At 40.7% G+C, this 22,614-nt stretch overlaps 2 protein-coding genes across 2 annotated transcripts in view; one reads left to right on the top strand and one right to left on the bottom strand.

The window, feature by feature from the left end:
* The window catches only part of LOC144440436 (hydroxylysine kinase-like), a 204,871-nt gene that overhangs the window by 155,886 nt on the left and 26,371 nt on the right, over window positions 1-22,614 (top strand). The window lies entirely within an intron of this gene.
* The window catches only part of LOC144440412 (galactosylceramide sulfotransferase-like), a 31,281-nt gene continuing 8,871 nt past the window's right edge, over window positions 205-22,614 (bottom strand). The window contains exon 2 of the mRNA XM_078129784.1: window positions 205-564. Coding sequence (XP_077985910.1) covers window positions 205-564 — 360 coding nt within the window. The remainder of the gene's footprint in view (window positions 565-22,614) is intronic.

The raw sequence follows: 22,614 nt of genomic DNA on the forward strand, positions 1-22,614 counted from the left end.
AACAAATACACTGATTCTCTGTAGATGGTCATTGTGAGACTGAATAAATCTTTCACAGACCTTTCATATATATAATATGGTATGGCCCCTAGAACATGATAAGAAAAAACTACCTCGAACGTGACAACACTTACGACAAAATGCAATAACAATAAAAAATGTTTGTTTTTTTTCGAACAAGAGTTCACTTTATTTAAAATAACACTACACATATGACTGCTTTGCTTCTTTCTTTCGTGCTCTGACTTGCCTTGTGTTTGCTTTCTTCATTGACATCTTATGCATCAAAGTAGCATAAAATATTACTCTTTGATTAGACTCTTTTATGGCTCTGCTCAAACTCTGCTCGAGGTTTTCTATTACGTGATCATATCCAAGTACTTCTAGCACCAAGTCAATGCATTTGTCCAAGTCTTTCTTCTCTTTGCTATGGTGTACCCGTCTCCTTTTGTACTCTGCAAGTTGGTTTCGATAAAAAATGTATGTGTCTCGCATCTCTGTGCAAAACCCAAGATTATGGTGTGTGGAAGGTTGACATGGTATTGGTGGCTCGTTCACTATTACCTGTGGGATTGGAGACAAAACAGAAAAGAAATCCTAAATATCTAAATCTATCAAAACAAATTAGTGTGAAGTGGTATGTGATAATCACACAACAAACTTACTGATATACCATCATTTTCACTAAGTTCATCTACAACTGATGGTTCAGAATAAGAAGCCATGGCAAGTTGTTTCTTCCAAAACACACTGAGTAACTGATCGATAGCAGATGATAACACAACATAAATACCTTAGTTATTTCACGTGAAAAAAGTCTTACATCACATGGTCTAACAAAAAACTTGATTCATTGTCGATGTTGCAGCTGTCATCGTCGTCATCATCATCATCATCATCATCGTTGTCTGTTGTTGATGCCAAATTCAGCGATATGTGTGTCATTCCTTTTGATTTTTTTGATTTAGGTTTTTTGGATTTCCTTTCTGAACATAGAACCGTGTGCTTTCTCTCTCTGTTCCTAAGCAAGACCTCACCTGCAAAGTATCTGTCCATGTCCAATACTTTGTCTGGATGTGTGACTGAAATTGCTTTGGCAGTACACTTTGTTAATTCTACCAAAACAACACCGAGTATTGCACTGGCAACCAAAGCAATACCATAGGCTAACAAGTTATTTTCTGTGCTACTTTGACCAAACTGGGAAGTCGAATCGCCCTTATAAATATTATACAAGAGCGCAGGTCCCATCCACTGTGACAAGTCAAAAAGACGTCCCATGTTAGAATTTGTAAAGTTGAGCGGTTCGGTGTCAAAATAACAGGGAAAGTATTCCATGACAACAGACTCTGGATGTGTCGTTGTCACCAGTATGTCACCAGTGCATTTGTCGCATTTCACTGTAGCATTTGTGATGTTGGTTACTTGAACGTTCATCAAATTGAGATTTTCATCGGGTGACATACTCGCCAAGTAAATCAAAACAGGACGTGTCCCCATTTCTTCACCAGGACTGTCGAATGTGTACATTGACACGTTTCTGATAGAGATGTTAGACAGGGTTCTCAATGCTGTTGCTAATACCACTGGTGACTCCGTTCTGTGCCAACTGTCGTGTTTTGTTTCAAGAGAAGCCATGCATTCTGTGTTATTAATTGTCAGGTCACGAACTGACACATCATCACCCCTAATGACAAATAAACCACATGCAGGGCCTCTAGAAAAATAGGCTTCTTCCCCAAAGTCACCAACATCATTGTGATTGTCATTTGTTCCTTTTCTTTGCAAAAGGGGTTCGACAACACGTATGGTAGGCAAATTCTCACATCCTGGTGATACAGACACGTTTTCTTCCAATTCTATGAGTGACCCCCCTCTAAACGTAATGGGTTCTGTATCGTCTGGACATGTGCATTTCAGTTCTTTATCAAAGTTGTCACAGTTTACAAGAGTGTTAGGAATGATGAAATATTCACTTGGTGACAACTCTGTGTTTGTTTGTTCACATAATGTTGTTAATTCGTCAATGGTTCCCACACATTTTTTGTAGTCTCTTGTGCATTTCAATGAGTTTATTGTTGTGTGTGCACCGAAGAGAAAAAGGATGACCACAATAGAAGACAAGTGCATTGCATTGCATTAATGTTTATTGTTTTGCATATACTCATTTATACGTACTCTTTTGAGCATACACATACATGCCTGTGTGACCAAGCTCTTTAGACGTCACAAGTCGTTCCACATGTGCACTTGATGTGAGTTCCATTCCAAAAGGATGCATAACTTCCACAAGTGTTCCAACACACTTGTGTAGGACACAACATTGAAGGAACGAGTTTGTTCTTGTGCTGCAGTGCATGCACACAAATACCTTCCTTTTGATCATAGATGTAAGCACAGTGGTTCCCCAGGAACATACACCCTCTGTCTTGGACGACAGTAATGGTCTTTTCGGTATTTGGAGGTCTCATGCCTCTACAACGAAAGAGGGACAGTGGTTTGTCACACCTGTTCTGTGAATTACACGAAATCCAATAGAGTCCATGACTGTATTGTAGACATGCATTGTCGCCAACTGATGAATGAATACATGACTCTGGATACAGTATAGGTGACATTAAGTAGTCTTTGGAACCAACATACAGGTTTCCAATGATTACGATAGGACTTACATCTGTCTCTGATCCACATACGACAACAAAGACATATAATGCAAACAGGATTTGTAGCATTCCTCGGACCATTGCACTCGTGAGTTTTTATCCAATAGAAATCTAGCAACGTATATAGTCATTCAAAGACATTCTTGCAAGGTCTATATAAACGAAGAGAAAATGTGTTAACGTCACATGATCAATGGATGAGGAGGAAGCCTCCATATTGTTTTCACGCGATATTAGCCATTTTGAGCAATCAAACAAGACCTTGTTATGTTTGTCATTTCTCGTTGGATGTATTTTTATTGCTCTGGTAGCTGCAGTGCCTTATTACACTCCTGTCCATGTCGTATTCACTTGCAATCGATACAATCAAGAGATCGAAAAACACATTGTCTACGATCATAACAATAACAGTGTGAGTTGGTTTACAGAAGGAAAGTCTCATCTTAAAGCATTCGAAATAACGTCAGAGTATATTGATTTACAAAACTGTCGAATTGATGTAGTATCTGATTGGAGAATAGTGCACGTGACCCAATGTTTAAATTCCACTGCCACAAGCTGTTTCATCTGTCTGAATGATGTGACCATCTCTCTTTCAAATAACCTGTCACTGTATTTGTATATAAGATGTGATGCCAGTGACTTCAGATGGCCTATTCGACTGAAATCGGACCAATTCTTGTCCAGTCCAATTTTTTACGTGCAGAATGATGAGTACATGAGTTTTAGTGATGCAAATGTATCCGATACAAGACGTTATGTTATATTCAACAACTGAGGTTCATTTGCTTCCAGCCAGCAGTTCAGTATGAATTCAGTCATTTCTTGGGGTGACGTGCCACTTGTCAAATTTACATCAACTATTTTTTCCATATTGATAATAAGCCAGGACAAGTGTAGCAATCGCATTAGACGACTGGTAACACTGACTGTTTTGACATGAGATTCATGCAATGACTGAAACTGTTGTAGAAACGATTCAAAGGATGTGTACTCTAACCATTGCAATGCATTCATGTTTTGCCAAAAACTTATTGGGTCTGGAAGTGCTATGAGGTTTTCTATGTTAGACGTTCTTTCACCTGTCCACATGCACAAGGGTACTTCATTTGCACTTGTCCTCGAGTTTGCATTTGCATTTGCATATGCAAACACGTGTGTTTCCAGTAAATGGTACAGCTGCTGTTGTTGGACGTCTTTGGAGAACCATCGCTGATGTATGTCTTGAGCATGGTAATTGGTCGTCTGCTCAAAGTTGTCCTTCATAGAGAGATATCGAACCACGTCTTCCTTTGTCACATCACCGTTATTGCATTCTCTTTGAAACTGTGAGTCTTTCAAATACCCATCGCGGAGGGTGAGGTATTCATTTAAAGTCTGACCATCCATGGTTATCATGGGAGAAAGAAACCAACGTTATTGCAATAATTCACTTGCCTACTACATAGTTCAATACGACAAAGTAGAAGCAGAGTATCACACTCACTGTGCCATGTCCGACATCACACAGTATGTTGAAAGAGCTCTCGACCTGTTCATTCAGGGACCTTTTTTGGTCCAGAAGGAGGGCAAATTACACCTTGCTTGGCCACGCGATAATTTTGTCACGAGTGATTCTGTATTGTTGCCTGCAGAGACCGATAACTCTAGCTGTGGGTATGCTCCATACAAACTGATCAAGCTGATAGTGTGCAAGCGCCTTGAAGACCTTCGCTTGAAAGCTGCCATAGTGAGTAGGTTCAAGACGAGGTCAGATCGTGTAGGTTGTCAAGCAGTACGTGTAATTTTCGAACGCCTTTTCGTGGAACAGTATCCCAGCATGCACTGTGTGTTTTTCTCTGTCTTAGAAAGTCTGGATAATGCTGCAATGAGACGCAATGTGTATGCTTTTGCAAAGAAGCTCCAGATGGCATGTGATGACTACAGACACCAGTCGTCTGTGGTTAACAGGATGATCGGGACTATTTGGCTGAAAAACAGTCAGGAAGATCATTTCGTGAAAAATTTGAGAAAGGGTCATGGTATTTACGTTCGATGTATAGGCATCTCAAACCAAGTAATCAGAGTGCAAGACAAGTGGAATTACACATGGAAAGACTGCACCATCATTTTGTCTACAGGTAAAAAAGAATACGAACGAGTGGACGAAAGAATACGCTGGTTGTCAACTGCCTTTGTCAATTGCCCAGTAAACAGCTTGCCAGAAAACGTTCTCAGTATACTGTCATCAGCATGAACAGCTGCAACATATGGGACATAGTTTCCACTGTCGACATAGAAATGATTCTACTAAACAGTCCTATCGATCTGTGCTGTTGTATCAATTTGTCTGGCCTGGTAGGCCAGGTCATTTTCTCCTCTAGTCCTACTTGCCAATGTACAATAGCCCAAATGAAATTGCCCAATGATGATCCTTCGTTTTGTCAACCACAACTAATGGGTCATGCAACACTTCATATGATAGCAGATATGATAGCACCGTTTTCAAGTGATGTGACAATTGAGGAAAACAGTTTTGTTTTCAACAATGTTGTTCATCTCAGCCACGACGTGTTCTCTCTCATACTGAAATCACCATGTTTGAGTGCTGTGTGCAACCTACAACAGAGGACCTTCACAGTTACACAACACACAAAGATAGACATGACTGTGAGGTATGAAGATTTACAAAAAGACATTTTACTTTCCAAAACATTGTCACTTCTTGCCCATGATGCCCTAAGACGTAAAGAAAAGTGCAGGAAACACTGTCGTCGAATACACCCTTACAGAAAAAAAGATATACTCTTAAGAAATGTAGAAAGCACACGTGCTATTTACGGAAGAGAGTTATCAAGAATAAAATAGTTTTTATTGGTTACAAAAATGCAATACTGTTTGGCTCATATTGTAACAGATGTAAAAGAGAGTGTAGCTGACATCAGGAATCCAAAATACGATGTTCTTATCTCAGAAGTAGACAAATGGCGCCTAACGAATCTTCCCGTGAGATGGGAGCACGTTGTGGGAAATGAGAAAGACAAGTCAACCTCCAGTATTTTGTCAGACAAAGGTATAGGTCGTGTAAAAAACTGGTGGTTGGATTACTCGTATCCAAACACACCCTTTGCTGTTGCTGTGTTGCTAGAAATCACAGCTGAAGACTATTTGCAAAGTCCACTGAGAGAAATCTATGACAGCGTCTCTCTGAGCCAGGATGCAAACGATCGAGGTAGGTGTTTAGACGTATCAATGGTGAGAACTGGAGCAAGATCTGGGACCAGAGTGGTGTTCGTTAAGGACAAAGACAGCATAGAACGTCTTGGAAGAAATGCGTTCGGTTATGGATCACAGTATAAACGTAAAGGCAACTACAAAACCATCAAAGCTAGCATGAACACAATGGAGGGAAGAGACGATGGACTCCCTGATAACAAGGGCGACCACCACGATGCAATAACATGCGACATGGACGGAAGAAATAGTGAAGGAGAGACAAGTGAAGACGAATTGACAGCCAAAGAGTTGGCTCTAGTGGCCAAGATAGCCCAGGACCTCCCTGACAGAGAAGCATCGGATATGATTGACCTCATGCAACAGAGACAGACCCAAATGAATGGAATGGCTTGTAAATGGGACACTGTGACTCTGCAGTTGCAAAAATTCATGAAGTATGTTAGCTCCTTGCTTGACAAACAAGACACATTAGAAGCCAAAAAAAGGCGTGAAGATTTAGCCGAACTCCAACACAAAATAATGCGTCATCCACATGATGAGAAACACATCAATGCCTCTTTTGAAAAACTCACTGAAACATGTGAAAACGTATTTCAAGCATCAAAGATGGGTGGTAAACAGAAATCGTCCAACATACAAAATAAATTGAATGATTATTATAAACGTGTAGCCAGTAGGTTACAGAGAAAAGGATCAAATGCCATGTTCAATCTAAATACAGAACAAATGCAACGTTTAGAAAGACTGAAACAACAAGGTCAGCAAAATGAAAGTACACAATCTCTCAAGGAGTATATTTCAATGCTGGAAAAGGCTACAGACAATATGTTTACAGTGCAACAACAACAACAACAACAACAACAACAACAACAACAACAACAGCAAACCCAGAAGCCAGTGTTAAACCAACATCAGCAATATTCATCTCTTGAAGCCCCTCTTCCATACAACCCTGCCTTTCAAACACCTCCTGTTCAACCATATCCATACCTGGGACAATTGACCTGGCCAAACCAACCGGTCAACTTAATTCATCCACTACAGCAACAACAATGGCAACAGCAACAACTGTATGCAAATGGGCAGGCATATCCAAATACAATTGGACAATTTAGTCACACTGTTTCATCCAATGCACCCTTTTCACAAAGTACGATTCATCCAGCTTTAATTGACTACAACCAGCAGCAACAACACCAAACACCCACATCCTTACCACCACCACCTCCTCCTCCACCACCACAACAACAACAGCAAGCACCCCCACCCACAGTCCCACCCCTACCCCAACCACAACAACAGCAACCCTACCAAAAACCAAAAGAAACTCAAATCACAGAAGATAAGCAGACAAATGAAAGAATTGATGCAAGTTTCAACACCAGTAGTGTCAGTGACGGAAAACTAAATTACTGGAAAATGAGAAAACCCATCAGTATTACTGGTGCATTGCCAGAAAATTTGTATGAAGAACCACAGCAACCATTGACCAAGAAGATGTAACATTAACGTTGTGATGCAATTGTCTTTTGTATGTCATGTCTCATTACAATACACAAATCAAGGCTCCTCCTGTGCAGGGCCCAGTCATTGCTCTTGAAGCGGATAGAACATTTTTGTTTCAGAATTTCGACAGCAACCGTCTCAGTGACACCCGTGATGTTCTTTACCCTCGAGATGGAAATGTCAGTATTGTACCAGGCCAAGTATTGTTAGGTCGGAGAGATGCAATAACAGGAAAATGGGGTGTTGTACCATCGCCTGTTGGGCTTTCTAGAAAAACTTTGGATCATATGCAGGACATAGAACAACAGAGAAGTGAGTGGCATCTCGACCCTCAAGAATTCAAACTCGTTGGTATAGCATCTACCGAGAGCACCGAGTGGGAGAAGGGCAAACTGATGTCAGTGGTTTCCAAGTCGCCGAGCACGGGTTTCCTGCACACGGGTAGCCAATGGATTGCAGACGGCCAACTCGTCTGTGTTCGTCTACCTAGTCACGAAGAAGTGCAACAGCACCTCAATCGGTATGGATCAATAAAGTTCTCCACATTTTCCTGTGACAACAGAGACAGATACAGGAGCATTTACGACTTCATTGACTATTTAGGATTGAATAGAGGAACTGCTGCATTGTCGAACTGCAACGATAAAGAACAAGGTCTAAAAGCACTGACTAGCATATTGGCACAATGTGTCGAGTTTTCTCAAGCCCGCTGTCTACCTAACATGATGAACATGGACGAATTTCACAAGTGGAAACATTCTGCATACTCACACGAAATACCCATCGAATTGTACACAAACGAATCAAAAAGAATACCACTGCAGCATTTTCTACATAACGTCATAAAATTGGCTGACTGTCTGCAAGCAACGAATGATTACGTTGTGCTTGGAATGGCACGACAGGACATAAAACCCTATGAATATGGGAAAATCGAAATGTTTGTGTAGCAATAAAAACACATCAAACAATGAAAATGATGCCTTTGTGTGTTAGTTTATTGAATCAATAAAAAAACGACTTCCAAATGAGAATGCCTGTTGATCGTTTTCTATCTTCCCTTTTATTGGTCTTTGTTTTGGCCAAACTTTAAGTTCATACGAGAGATATGTGGTGACACACATCCCCACCGGACAGCACGGTCTCTGTCCACCCCAGAGTAGGTGATTGGGCATATTAGTTCATTTATGCCCAACGATTCCATACCGTGTATCCAAAGCCAATACAGGCAATGAGTATATTTATCACTATACACATCTGTGTGGTTACATTTTAAATGTCCTGTGTGTAGCTGATATACAGTATCATTCTTACAATGGACTGGTTTTTTATTGAGAGCTGTATTATCGCAGTTGATATCTGGATCTGCCATACAGATATAGCCATAACCTACATCATCTCTTCTGTGCATATTGTACATACACAGCCACATTCTACAATGCCTATTCATCAAAGTGTAACATTTTTGTTTGTTACATATGTCCTTCAATTTGTCTTTAAGGTTTCCACCTACATATGTAGCTAAAGTACACGAGTTGTTGACTTTCAGTAACAATGAGTCGGTTTGCACTTGTTCATGCGCATTTATATTATATGGGTCATGTAGACTGTAGTGTGGATTGTACTGATGTGCACCGTCACCAAGACAAAATCCCTTTGACCACTTGTAACAATGATCCCTTGATACCAATAGATTCATTGTATCCTCGTCAAAGTCTGCCCAATTTGTTGGCTTCAACATGGCTTCTGCTACCTCATCTATTTCTTGCTGATAACCCATCCCATGCTTTCCGATCCATTTTGTATATGCTTTTGTGAATTTAGTGATGTCTGCCACTTGGTAGTTATCTTTGCGATCAACTAGTTCTTTATCGTCTTTCATACAAAATTTAACGAGTTTTGTTGTGGGCGATAAATCATCATAGTCTGACGGACGTTTTTGTTGCATTCGTGATGGAGGCAATGGCTTGATATCATCATCGAAATTATCGTCTGAAGGTACATATCTTGCCATAAAGATGGCTTCTGCTACTTCAACAACATCGTCGATGTGCGTTGTGTCGGTATGTTCGGACATGGTTAATGCTTGTCAGAGAACTTCTGTAGGATGTTTCCCTACTCGTTAAGAGTCAAAAAGGGAATGATCAAACACTAACAGAATCTCTTCCTTTTAAACATTCATGGACGATGCTACACAGCAACAACCAAGTGTAACACACGAAATTTCGACGATACGTTGAAGATATGTTTCATTTCATGACACACATCACTGTAAACCCTTCTGTATATAACCTAACTAGGTTTGTTGACCCAGAGCCTTACTACTCTACCAGTACCGATAACCGAATTGGTGACTCTCAATTTATTAAATGTTAATGAGTTTGCTTCTAACTTAAATCATTGATGGTTCCGATCATGCCTTGTCTACATATACGAGGTGTTGCAGTAAATATGGTCCACATGAGGAACAACCTGACGAAGGTCACTTTAATTGGAGTACTCCTGGCTGTAATTTCAATGATATTTATACATGTGGCGGTTTTTAAATTAACCAATCTATTTGACCGGACTCCCCGCATTGTAAGTTAATCTTTCTACTGGGTACTTGATATATGATTTGTTTGAACCGAAATACAGTAATGTTTTCTTTTCTCTTTATTACTTTATCAATCTATTCACATGACTGTCATCAAATAAACAAGACACTTTGAATTCTTCAGTGTTTAGATTCATTGTAATTGTTTTCTCTCGTATATTTTCAGAAACAATCAAGACCTCTAAACGGAAGCGCAATTGTCAATGTTATTGATCCACATTACTCAAGGTCAAATGAGTCCGTTAATGACCTACAAAATTCAAGGTCAATCGAACCTGTTATTGGCTTACACAATGTTACCGGATCTTCCAAGGAACATGGGAAACAGTTTGGTTACCTACAACCTCATGACCATTTTGTGGTACCCAACATAGCACATTTCATCTGGTTTACATGTCACCCATTTCGTTTTGAAAATCTTATCAGCATGCTGAGTGTACACAGGGTTATGAAGGCAGATAAAATATTATTCCACACAGACTGTCAACCTGAGGGCGAATGGTGGCAGGAAGCCAAGAAATTTATTCCTGCACTAATAATCCGTAACATGACAATGCCTACAGAGGTGTTTGGAAATAACCTTTCAACTAAATGGCCAGAGCATGCTGCTGATGTTGCAAGACTGCAAATTTTGATGCAGTGGGGAGGTGTTTATCTTGACTTAGACTTGTTTGTTTTAGCATCTTTAGACCCACTACGATATTACGACTATGTCGTAGGCAGATCAGACGATATTACTATATCAAACAGTATAATTCTGGCTAATAAAAACGCGACATTTCTGAAAATCTTTTACAACAGCTACAAAACCTATCACAGCGAATGTTGGACTTGCAACTCAGTTGTCAAGCAGCATAATTTGGCAAAGGAAAATGTAAACCTGTTGCACATCGAGCCCCAGAGCATGATAAAACCGAATTATATCAATTATGCACAAATATTCAATGGTAAATATAATTGGAGAGAAGAACATTTCACTGTCCATGTTTTCATGAGACTATATCGTTCAGCAAATGCAAATAAACCACCGTTTACCAAGGAAAACATTAAAACAATGGACAACGCTTTTGGTGAAATGTGTCGATATATATATTATGGGTCACCTGACTTAATTGATTCAAATGTTACAAAGTTATTATCATTAGCACCGCCTGCATTTTTTTAATATTATTACTAACGATCATACATGTTTCAGTATGAGATTGTTTGGTTTGCAACATGGCATCTTCTGGATTTACCAATGCACGCCATAGACAGGCAAAACCATTTGATGGTCAAGACGTGTTAGATATTGATATGTTGTTTTCTGGTGTGTTGAGAGATGGTTCGTCCGCTGTGGATGGTATTGGTGGAGGTAAACCTTCCTCTCGACCATTCCCCATGGATGCTGATTACATCGGATATCGCAATCAGGGACACACTGTAACAGACAAGGATTGGGTAGCATACAGAGATGTTGTTCTCAGTCAAAGAATACTTTTTGATGCCGTGGCACCTACAGATGGTGTTATAGGAATGAACAAAGACAAATTGGGATGGTTTTGTCCAGTGGTGATAATGAATGGGTTAAGTACATTTTCAATGGAAGAGATACTAGCACCCCCAGTCGTCATTGACAAGTGCACGGCCAGTTCGGAGCTGCAGACACTTGGAGCTGAGAAACAATCGCGCCAGTACACTATGGAAATGTATGGTATTGCCATTTCGTTATCCCCAGAGCTCATTCAACGGGCGTCAGATGAAGAAATCAAAAACGCCTTTAAAATGAAAGTGACCCAAGCAATTAACAGTATAGCAATGACCTTACAGCGAATAGTTTATGGAAGCATATTCCGTGCACCCACACTTGAGTATATGGAATTTCGAAACGTACGGAATGAGAGAGACATTAGCAAGAGATCTCTTTTCTATGGCACTATGCAAAAAAGAATAAATTTGTTTCTGGCATGGAATCTGAGGAGAACGAACAGACAGGCCATTTTAATTGATCTAGACAATAGTCTGAATTATTCCAGTCAGAACTTTGGTGATGCTGATACGATAATTTGTCATCCAGTGGCTGCAGGGGCGATGAGTACCATGGTCTTTGAAGCATCCGACTCTTTACAAATCTGGGACAATGACAGAGAAGTCTATTTCATGTGTACGTCCAAAAGTGGTACAGTCCTTGAAAGCGGCATTAAACCCAACAGTTATCTCAGTCACAAGGAAGGACCACCTACATTGGGGACCATGGTTAATGGGAAAATGAAATACATCATTCCGTGCCCTGATGCAAAAATCGATGGGCACACATATAATTTGAGTGAACTGGAAGCCCATTTCAAGAGCTTCAATGTGATTGGATACAATCCCTTGCTTCACCGACAAGGGGGTTTGTTTGATTTCAATGAAATAGCCTCAGTGGATTGGAATTCGATAATAGTGACTGATTTTGAAAAGAGAAGTGATTCTCGTATCACTCTAAGTGATATCATGGAGAAGAGTGGTTACTTCTTGCCAGAAACTTACAATGCCAGGGTATACAACAACCTATTGAACAGTGTAGATTTCATGGTATTGAGAAACATCTCACCTGAAGAGTATAACCAAGGTTTTGCTTTACCATTAGATTTGCGAAACAAACGTTGTCTGTTAGACCCAAGTCGCAAGGTATTCTATGATCCAGAGAGACGGAGTTTTCGTCCAAGTTTCACCTATGGACACAGTAACTTAAGTTCTTGTCCTGTGGACAGGGGTGATATCGTTTCGGGTATGACTATTATGTCCAGGTGCATGGTGAATGGCGAAGATGGTGAAGACGAGGACTTGTTATGTAACTACCTGAAAGACTGTCTCTCTCTCGAGTGGACAGATAAGGATTTCAACACACTGGATTTGTTTGACGCCACACGTTTCGAAGAAGCAATGGGCAACAATCAAGTGGAAAATGTAGGAAGGTTGAGTGAAGCTGTGATTGGTGATGTCAGATCTAACAATGGCTTAACACATTTCACTAATTATGACCAACTTTTGATGGTGAGACATTTCTGTCAGCTGGTTTCAAACAGAGAAGGCAAGACAAAAGAAAGAAATGACAATAGTCTAGATCCATTGGAATCGGCCATAATCAACATTACAATCATATTGGCATTTGTTGAGACACTTTATGAAAAGTACAAGAGCATAACGAGGGCAAGACAAGACACCACGCACAGTTGGCTCTTTCACCAGTTGGGTCACACTACTCTCCAAGAAAACTTCAGAGACCATTCACCACATGAGGAGCACATGGATATTCAGCTCCACAAGGCTTCCCTTTATCACAATGTTGTTCTCCGATCGTTTTCACCTGTCGTCTACATTGCTGGTTGCAACAGTCTGGAGGAAGCTTTGGGCAACAATCTGGTTAGGGTTGTCGACCATGTCAACATCAACTTCAACGAGGAAGTGTACAATTACAACAGTAACTTCAAATCACTGGTGGCTCGCAAGACTTTTAACACTATAGCTGACCCATCATTCATCCAACCACAACATAAATTCCTTGTATCTGTCTACTGCCCGTTATTGTGTTACAATGAAGGAATGTGTAGCGAAGAGTACGCAAGAGGTGATCACTTTCTTAATGACAACTACTCGTACAGAACCGATTGGATATGTTCTTCTGCATATGGGTTATTGGTGAAATGTTTCACACTTCTCTTCATAAGCATGTTGCAAAACCCTGCAACTACCAGGGCACTTGGCAATGCAGGCGTGTATTTGAACACGGGGTTCCTGTTGTTTCGCACAGTGCAGCAAACGACGTGTGGGATAGCTATGGCAAGGTCGGGACGACAGAACAGATACCTATTTTGTGGAAACTGTAAAACAGACAGTTACCACACCAACTCGTCTAGCTACATGACAAACATACGTTTAGAGGCAGAGGCAGTGGACAAAGACCCAATTAACAACACAAGAGTTCAACACCATGTCGCAGGCCTGGGATATAGAGGTGGTATGGGTACAGACATATGGGACCCTTTCAACAAAGACAGTAAAGGTGACTTTGTGGCCGTGCCCATGTGTCCTTCGTTAGACATTACAGAGTGGAGTCACATACAACCAGTCAATGGACGCGTTTCCCATTCTGATGGCAACACAGCAAAGGGTCCGTGTACAATTGACGAGGTTCAGGACTTCTTCACAAACAACCCTTGGGGCACTCTAGGACTGTCAGAGGCACAGGTCATTTTAGGAAACATGCGCCACCCTCTCTGGTCTTTTCAGGAAAGCCAGTATGGAACATACAAGAGTTTTCTGCAGGCCAAGGCACCAATCACACAGTTCAAAGTTGGTATTGATACTTTTCACCGGCCAGTGGATACCAATGGTTTCCACAATGAATCTAACATTGCAGTTCAAGGAAGACAGTACCATGACAACATGAAATGCGACCTTGCATATAAGACACTGAACAAAGGCTACTATGGAGAAAACGAGCATAGTTCAAACACTTTCCAAGATGTCCTCAACATTGCAACAGTTCGCGAAGATGAAGGAATGGTGTTGATGGACCCTAACACATGTCAATTGTCTACAAAAAGAACCGATCCGTATTTCATTGAAACTGGAGCTCGCAAGAAATTTAAACCTCTAGGGCAACCGAACAACACTTTTGTCATACGCTGACATGTACCATTAACTTGACAAATGCATGGCAAACTACATAAATTGCTCACACAAAAGAATCTTATTTTTTAATTTTATTTTTTTTTATTGAATAAACGTTTTCTCTTATTCATACCCTAAAATCCATGAGAATGAATCTGTGGTTTTGGAAAAACAGCCCATAAAGTGGATGTAAGTGTATCTTTCTTGCATGGAATGTATAGCGACCAAAGCATAGACTCTGCCGAGACTGTATGTGTTTGCTAACATGACAGAACCGATTTGAGCCTGGAGCACGGCTTTAGAGAAAAACGAACGTTTGTATCGAGTGGTTTTGTTTTTCTTTGCTGATTTGTGCTCTTCAATGATATCCCGGTGACTCCTTGTTGTTGTCTTGAGTTCGATAACAGTATAATGTTTGGTTTCTACATGAAAAGCAACAATGTCAGTCAAAGCTACACTTGCCTGGTTCATTCCATGCCTAAAATTAGTCACGGGTAATTGACAAACGAGTGGAAGGTAACCTTTTTTTTTTAGTGTAGAGAGGATGGTTTGAACAGATGGGCAATGTGTTACGTCATTGTGTTTGATTTTAGCTTGAACTTTTAAGTCTATGGCTTTACCAACATTCATGGCAGCATGCGGATGAAGTCCAGATTTAGAACATTTTTTCTTTTTCCAAGACCGACGATGGAAATACTTCAGGGGCGTATGGTGTGGGTCGATTTGTTTCGTAAGTCCTAACAAAGGAGTCCCGTCTGCATAAAATCCGCCTTTACCTCTGACAATGCTATATTTTTTATGTTGGAGAAGGTGGTCCAACCGATGATTTCTCAAATCTCTAGAATCTAAATCAGCTAAAAACTGCGTTCGTGTCATTGAGGTGTATTACTTCTATTAACGTGGGTTGTTTGAGAGGTCATTAGTAGTAGCTCTGAGCAACATGATTTCGACCAGGAAAGTTGGTAAGAGTGCTCGTCCTAGTACTTTTGGGGGCAGCAAGAAAGGCATTAAAACTCGTGTGCAACGAAAGTTTAGGAATGTGTTTGATCGTACAATTGACAGTTTCAGAAGATTAGATGATGAAATTATTGACTGCTACAGGGAGAAGGGCCTGCGAGCTTGGCACGATCACATACTGCTCAACTTACAAAAGTTCATATATGCTGTTTTTTTCACCATTGCCGCTGTGATGCTGGTAGTCGAAGGGAATATGGCAGGTGGTGATCCTTGCAAAATGACTGACTTGTACGGTATTTTCAAATTCTGTATTTATCCAATGTATTTGGATTTCAGCATGACCGTATTGAACGTTTTGTACTTGATTTACCGTGGTTTGAAGGGTGAAGACTCGTTACTTGTAGCCCTGAATGAACCCATGTCATGGGAACGTATTGCTGTACATGCTTATCCATTGTTAGTTGTGGCTATCTGGACAGTGACTGCACAAAGCGTGCCAATGTGTTTCTTGACCACTGAATACAGGGATTCTGGCTGGTGTCAAGTCTTCACATCTGGTGTGGTCAAGGCATTGCTAATAGCTGTGCTAGTGTTATCTTTCATACACTTGTTCACTCACATTTACCACCACAGAAAACTGACAAAAGAAATAGATTTGCGAGGTACCAAACAAAGTCATGACATGACAATGACTGATTTGAGTGAAACAAAATCACTGCTAGAGCCAGAGGCTGTTATGGATGCCGATGAAGGTTTATTCCCAGGCGACCATTCACAAACATACAGATATTAAAACCTGTCGTACACACTGAAAAAGACATCGTGTTGTAGTGTTATTTGTTTTAAAAGACATCCATATTAGCGTGTGTCGTATACTTTTGGAAAACGAAAGATGGAAAGTGGTGTGTTGTACCCAGATTTAGACAAAACTGTATTGAGGGGGTTAGGGGGTGGATCGAGTAACAAGAGCTGCTGTTTAATGTCTCTAAACAAGTCCCTTGAAAAGACGTGGAGCAGGTTAAAAGCTGTCGACCCCATACGGATCGACAATTTTCTCGAAAAAATATTCAAAATAACAAGTAGCCAAGACTGTGTAACACTTGTCGAAATAGCAAACTTGGCTCGAGAAGTCCCTGTTGTGCAGAATGGCAAACCATGTAACCTGTATGACATAGTCAGGGAAATGGTCATGCATCAAAGGGAGTTTGTTGTCTATGGTGTATATTCCAACAGTAGTGCGTTCAACAGTGTCTGTACAGTGAACAACAATCCTCTGTTGGATGATTTCTCGGAAGGCAAAAGACTTAAAGGTGGTAGCAAAAGTATACAGACGTCTTCAGTGTGGCATGAAAGACTGTGTGACATCAACGGTTTAGATAAATTTTACACCATCAACAGACTTGATGGGACCATGACTATGGCCAAAACCTACCTTGATGCTCCCCATTCCCTTGTGGTTGGTAGCCCTCCTCTCATGGACAAAACGTGGCAGGCACTAAAGGGCATGTTGAATTCTGGCCAGTGTATTTCAGTTGATGAATTAAAGGAGGACGGTTTCTGTTTTCAGGCTTATGTGTTTTTGCTAGGTAGACTTCGTTCATTTCTAAATTGTCGTCAAGGTAACAACAAAATAACCATTCTGCCAAGAAGAGAAGAAACACTCTTAGCCAAGATTCCAAAAAGCATTGTAACAGACAGTGTCATGTTTGTATCTGAAGAAAAGCATGGTGTTGTGTCATTCAAAAAATTGATAAAACATTTGCAGCAAAGATATGAAGTCGAAAGTGCCATTGGTATCGAACTGTACCTCTTGGCACATGACTGGGCATCTGCTAACGTCAGAGTTTTTATGAAAGGGGACCACCTGAGTCATGGCGATCTAGAATTCGAAGATCAGCCAGAAGAGAGGAGATGTGTGTTATCATTACTACAGACATTTGAACCAACAGCAGATGTCAGAAACCATCCAAAAATTGCAGACGTGCTGTTGGGCCTTAGATTCAGCTGTAGAATGCGAGACTGCAATGACAGGTTTGCTAATGAAAGGTATGTAACACGTCACCTGTTTGAAAAGCACGGGTTGTCTGAGCAACAAATTGAGGAAACGCATGCACTGGACACTTGTGAAACGGCTAACTTTTACAGGTTTTTCGACGAGTGTAGGTGGTTGGACAGAAACGAACGACTTCGACACAGGGAAGCATGCAGGCTGCTACCCAGCCTTACAGAAAAAAGTAAGGAGTTTGTAAAAATGCATGTGCAAAACACAGTGAAAAGAAACGGGTTAAAAGCGGAAATAAAGCGGTTGAGAGAGTTTATGCAGAAATCACATGACACCGATGTTATAACACTTTTGAAAAGGACTTTGGCCAGGCGACAACAACATCTTGACATCAGTATGTCTCGCATGTTATCTGAAGAAGAATTTGAATCTCTGTATAACATGTGGTTGGGTGTGATCAGAGACAGAACAGAGGAAAACAATACTATAGCTAACTTTCAACGAGAGTGTGAAGAGGCTGTATCGTTAAACCAATCGTGGAAAGCATTCAACCTGGCAGAAACGGATTTTCAGAACTCGCTAGAAAGATGTGGTGGCAGAGACTTTAGTTCTACATCCAATCAGGTCCTAGAAATGGAACTAGTAAATGATGCAAACGACCCACAGACAGGAAGTCTGCGCTCATCCATTCTAACTAACAGACTCATCCAGGGTCGAACATCACCAAGCAATGACAACACAGATGCAAAGAAAATGTACTTGACCAAAATGGTTTCCAGTGTCAAAGCTTATCCATCAAATCATCCCGAAACAGATTTCTTGCAGCTGTCGACAGCAACTGACACTAACATCCATGATAATCCCAGACAAGTGAAAAGAAAACACGATGACGGGGTTATCAAACTTCGCTTTCCAGCCCAAGGCAACAAAAGCAGAGAGAAATCGAGCATGTTCCCAATGGAAAACCCGTCCCTTAAGAAACATTTCTTCAACCAGATCGATCAACTTAAACCTGCTTGTGACGACAGCAATGATGAGTTGATTCTGTTAGAGCCAACGAAAATCAAAGTCCACGGATCTGATTGTTTTGTGGACGTGTGCAACATCATGGAAAAAATAGTAACTGTAGAGAATCCTGAACACAGCAGGGCATTTGAAATGAAGACTCTAATCGTGCAAACACTGAACAATTTTTTCCTTTTGAGCCAAAAAGGAATACTGTTTCTCCAACAACACATACAGTCGCAAGTGTTGGTCAAAAGCTTGGGAAGCCCCACTACATTTAGACAGACATGGATTCAGTGTTTACAGCAATTGTTTAAACTTCTCAACGAAAACGAGAGAGGTCATAAGAATTCTTTTTTCCTGAAACGCTACTTTAAACGAAACGACCCATACAAGTGCATTGTATATGTTGACAGAGATACAGCTTACGACGACATTGTAGCACAATGCAGTGGAGACAGTTGCAGAGTCAGTGATGATGACAGTGACAGAGATGACAATGATGAGGAAAGACCCCTTTCAAATCGAAAGTGGGAGAGAGCAGACTGTGCACTATGTTTGGAACCTTTGGGACCCAACAGGGAACTGCAGGGCCTTAACTGTGCTGGCCAGAGACTCAGAAAGCGTCTAGGTGTTGACCAGTCAGATGACGAACTGATTCGTTATGCAAACAGTCAACACCAGTCCGACGACTGGAACGGCTGTCACTTGTTTCACGAGTCATGTCTGCAGGAGAATTTAAGAGTAAATGCCATGGACGAAGAAACGTCTCAATTTTCATGTCCAATATGCCGCACTGCAATATACCAAAGACAACAGTTGGACATCATTCAGTTCAAACTATGTACAGACACGAAGATATCACAAAATACATTTGATGTGAAATCTATGTCAAATGCACGTGAAACTGTGAGTCTCAAACTTCAGAAAATACAACTTTCATCGTCACGGGACATTGGGGATTTGAAGTCCACCATACGGAAGTCGCTATCTCGTCCACCACTCAAATACAATGACAAAACTCAACCCAAGTACACACTCAAAGAGTACACAGAGTATTTACCACGAAGAGTAGAAGAACGAAATGTGCAGAACCTTTTCGATAAAATGTGTTCTAAAAATGTAATCGAATACACAGATGAATTTGCCATGCAACAAGTTAAAGTGAAACCAAAATTTCGCTATAATGTAGATGCAAGCATGAAATTCAAGAATGTCGAAAGTTTAAGCGAAGAGTACTTCCCACAAAGACGAACCGCGGAATACCTGCATTCTAAAAAAGGATTCGAAAACACAGTAGAATTTGCCATGCCAAAAACAAAAGAGAAACCAAGATTTCGCTACAATGAAGACACAAGCATGAAATGCAAGTACGTCGAAAGTGTAGATGAAGATGAAGAGGAAGACAGAACAGTACAAAATACTTATCCCGTGCCAATTTTTTGAATATTCATTTGAACACAAAATACAAAAGTTAATAAATGAATACACAAACAAAAAATGGTTTCTTTTTTTGACTTTTTCCCCCTCTCTTATCTAGGGTTCTAATCTTAACAACTTAGCTAAACCGTCCACGTGTTGACGGACAGTTTTCCATGTGAAGTCACGTGTGTCAGTCTTTATTAAAGAAAGAAAAGTTGCCACTGCTCTTCTCAGTTCCATATCTCTTGAATTGGCCCTACAGGAACCGTAACACAAATGACTAGGTCTGCAGCATTTGGCATGATTTCCATCATGTAAATACAATTCGCATCTCACAGGGTGATGTCGAACCACGTGTCTCTCTAGATTGTCACCATTGTGGGAAAACAAATCAACTGGCCTGAAGCCCGAATACTTCCACAGAGCAACTTTTCTGTAAGTGGCACTTTGGGGAGAAAGCCAGCAGCCACTGGGTGGAAACACGTCACATGCAGAGAAAGTCTGAAGAATGTAGTCAGAAAGAGAACTGGGGGTTCGACGAAGACGCCGCGCGCTCGATTCCACATCAATCATGTCAAAAATGGGGTTGTAGAAGTCACCGAATTTCTTACAAAGTTCTTCATGTACATGTAATGTGTACTCATTGTTTTTGCATTCTGGCTGGAGAACAAACGGTAACATAGAACAAGAGATGTCCCTGTCTCTTTCCCACTGCAGGAAATCATTGTCATACAAAGGAGCTTCAACAGGTTTCCATTTTCTCATTACCATAAACCTTGTAGGAGACAAAAGTCTCACTTGTTTGACAAGACGTGGATTGAACAATCTCCAGACAGTCTTCCCGGGGGATTGACCTATATTTCTCATGAGTGCGTCGTATTTGCAAGCTGCATTGGTGAGATCGATATGATGGTTTGATTTTCTTTCGTCCAAAACACAGTCACTCTCAGTCCAACACATGTCGAGTGCAACGTCATATTCAGGCAAGTCTATTTCAGAAGCAAATACGACTTTAGGTGACTGACGACCACTTAGACCTAAAAAGGCTTCCGTTTTACACTCTGCTCCAACTGCTCTCTTAGCATACAGCACTGATGGTCGAGGTTCTTTGTTAGTAGGTGTTGGAATTGGTTGAGGTCTGACAGAAGCAAGTGGTTTGATTGATTGCCCACTACCGTCATCCACTTTCAAACAAAGGTCACTCAACATATCAACCACTGCATCGTATTTGTCGTATTTGTCATATTTATTTTCGTCATGGTCCTTTCTCGCGACAAGTCTTTTTGGTTTTGTTTCACAACCCTTGTAGGACAAATGAGCCATCGTGGTTTAATTCCACTTATTCACACGTTCATTCATACCTACTATTTACGAACAACATCATTTTGCTAAGGAACGAGAAAGGATGGAAGACAAAGGGAGTGATAATTGGATAACACTCACTGCATGGCACATACCAACATCTGTGTTTGTAAGACTAGACTGTGACATTGATGATATTAGGTTTGACACATACGAAGAGGCACTGACACTGACAGATCCAGACAATCCCTATCAATGTGCATATTCAAACATACCAGTTTACTCTGCAAAAACAGGAAAACGTATAACTGTTGATATCAGAGACTGTTCATTTGATTTGAAAACTGACACATTCGATCACTATGAACACTACCATCGCACAATGTTGATGCTTTTCTCACATCTACCATGGCTTGTTACATGCAATGGGCAGACATTACGATTGCCATTGCCGAGGGAAGCTGCTCCATTCAGGTTCAGGTCTATTGAAGTGTCTGCCAAACAAATGACTGAAGGTTTACACGAGTTCCCAGCTTTGAGGTTGTACCTAGAAAACAAAAACATGCAGCTAATACAATCAGTCGACATGCCAAAAGTGATCATACAGTTGAAACGAAAAGAAACCAAAAAGGGATTCAGACCTCTACTGAAGGGGAAAGCCAAGTCCATCAACAACATTGAATGTATGACATTAGATAGCATAATAAACGAAGACACCTTGGCAAGAGTCTTGAAATCTTCGGGCTGGGATTTAGCCTACTTGGACGATTTCCACAGAGCATGCCGTGGAGTGTGGAAAAGTTTCAGGTCTATGATGATCATAGGGCAAAATAAATTGTGTACGGAAATTCCAATATCGCCACTTGCAATGTCACAAAAGAATGTATAAATGAGTTGTAAGGTTATGAAAAATAAAATAAAAATGAAAACAAAATGAGAGAAGTTTGCATTTCAATATTGATTCTCCTCTGTCTTTCTCTGACATGGATCATTGAAGTTCTCATTCAAATAGACATCTATCCCCTTGTGGATTGGCAGGTCATTGTACCTGCCACCAGCTATTATCTTCTGGCCAGGTTTGCAACTGAAGCCCATGAAGTCAGAGATTCGGTCACTTATCAAGTTTTCAGCAAACTGGCTTGGTTAAACTGCATCGTCCTTTTTGTGAGTGGTAATTTGTCACTGCTTTACAACATATTTACCCACTTGAGTGTTTGTGCCTTGTCAGACGGTGACCACATAGCCATTGCAAAACAGGCATTCGGCTGCAACAATAACACCCTGAGCGAATGCCACCAAATCATCAC

Source organism: Glandiceps talaboti, chromosome 9 (genome assembly GCF_964340395.1).
Source record: "Glandiceps talaboti chromosome 9, keGlaTala1.1, whole genome shotgun sequence".
In the NCBI taxonomy this organism is placed as follows: Eukaryota; Metazoa; Hemichordata; class Enteropneusta; family Spengelidae; genus Glandiceps; species Glandiceps talaboti.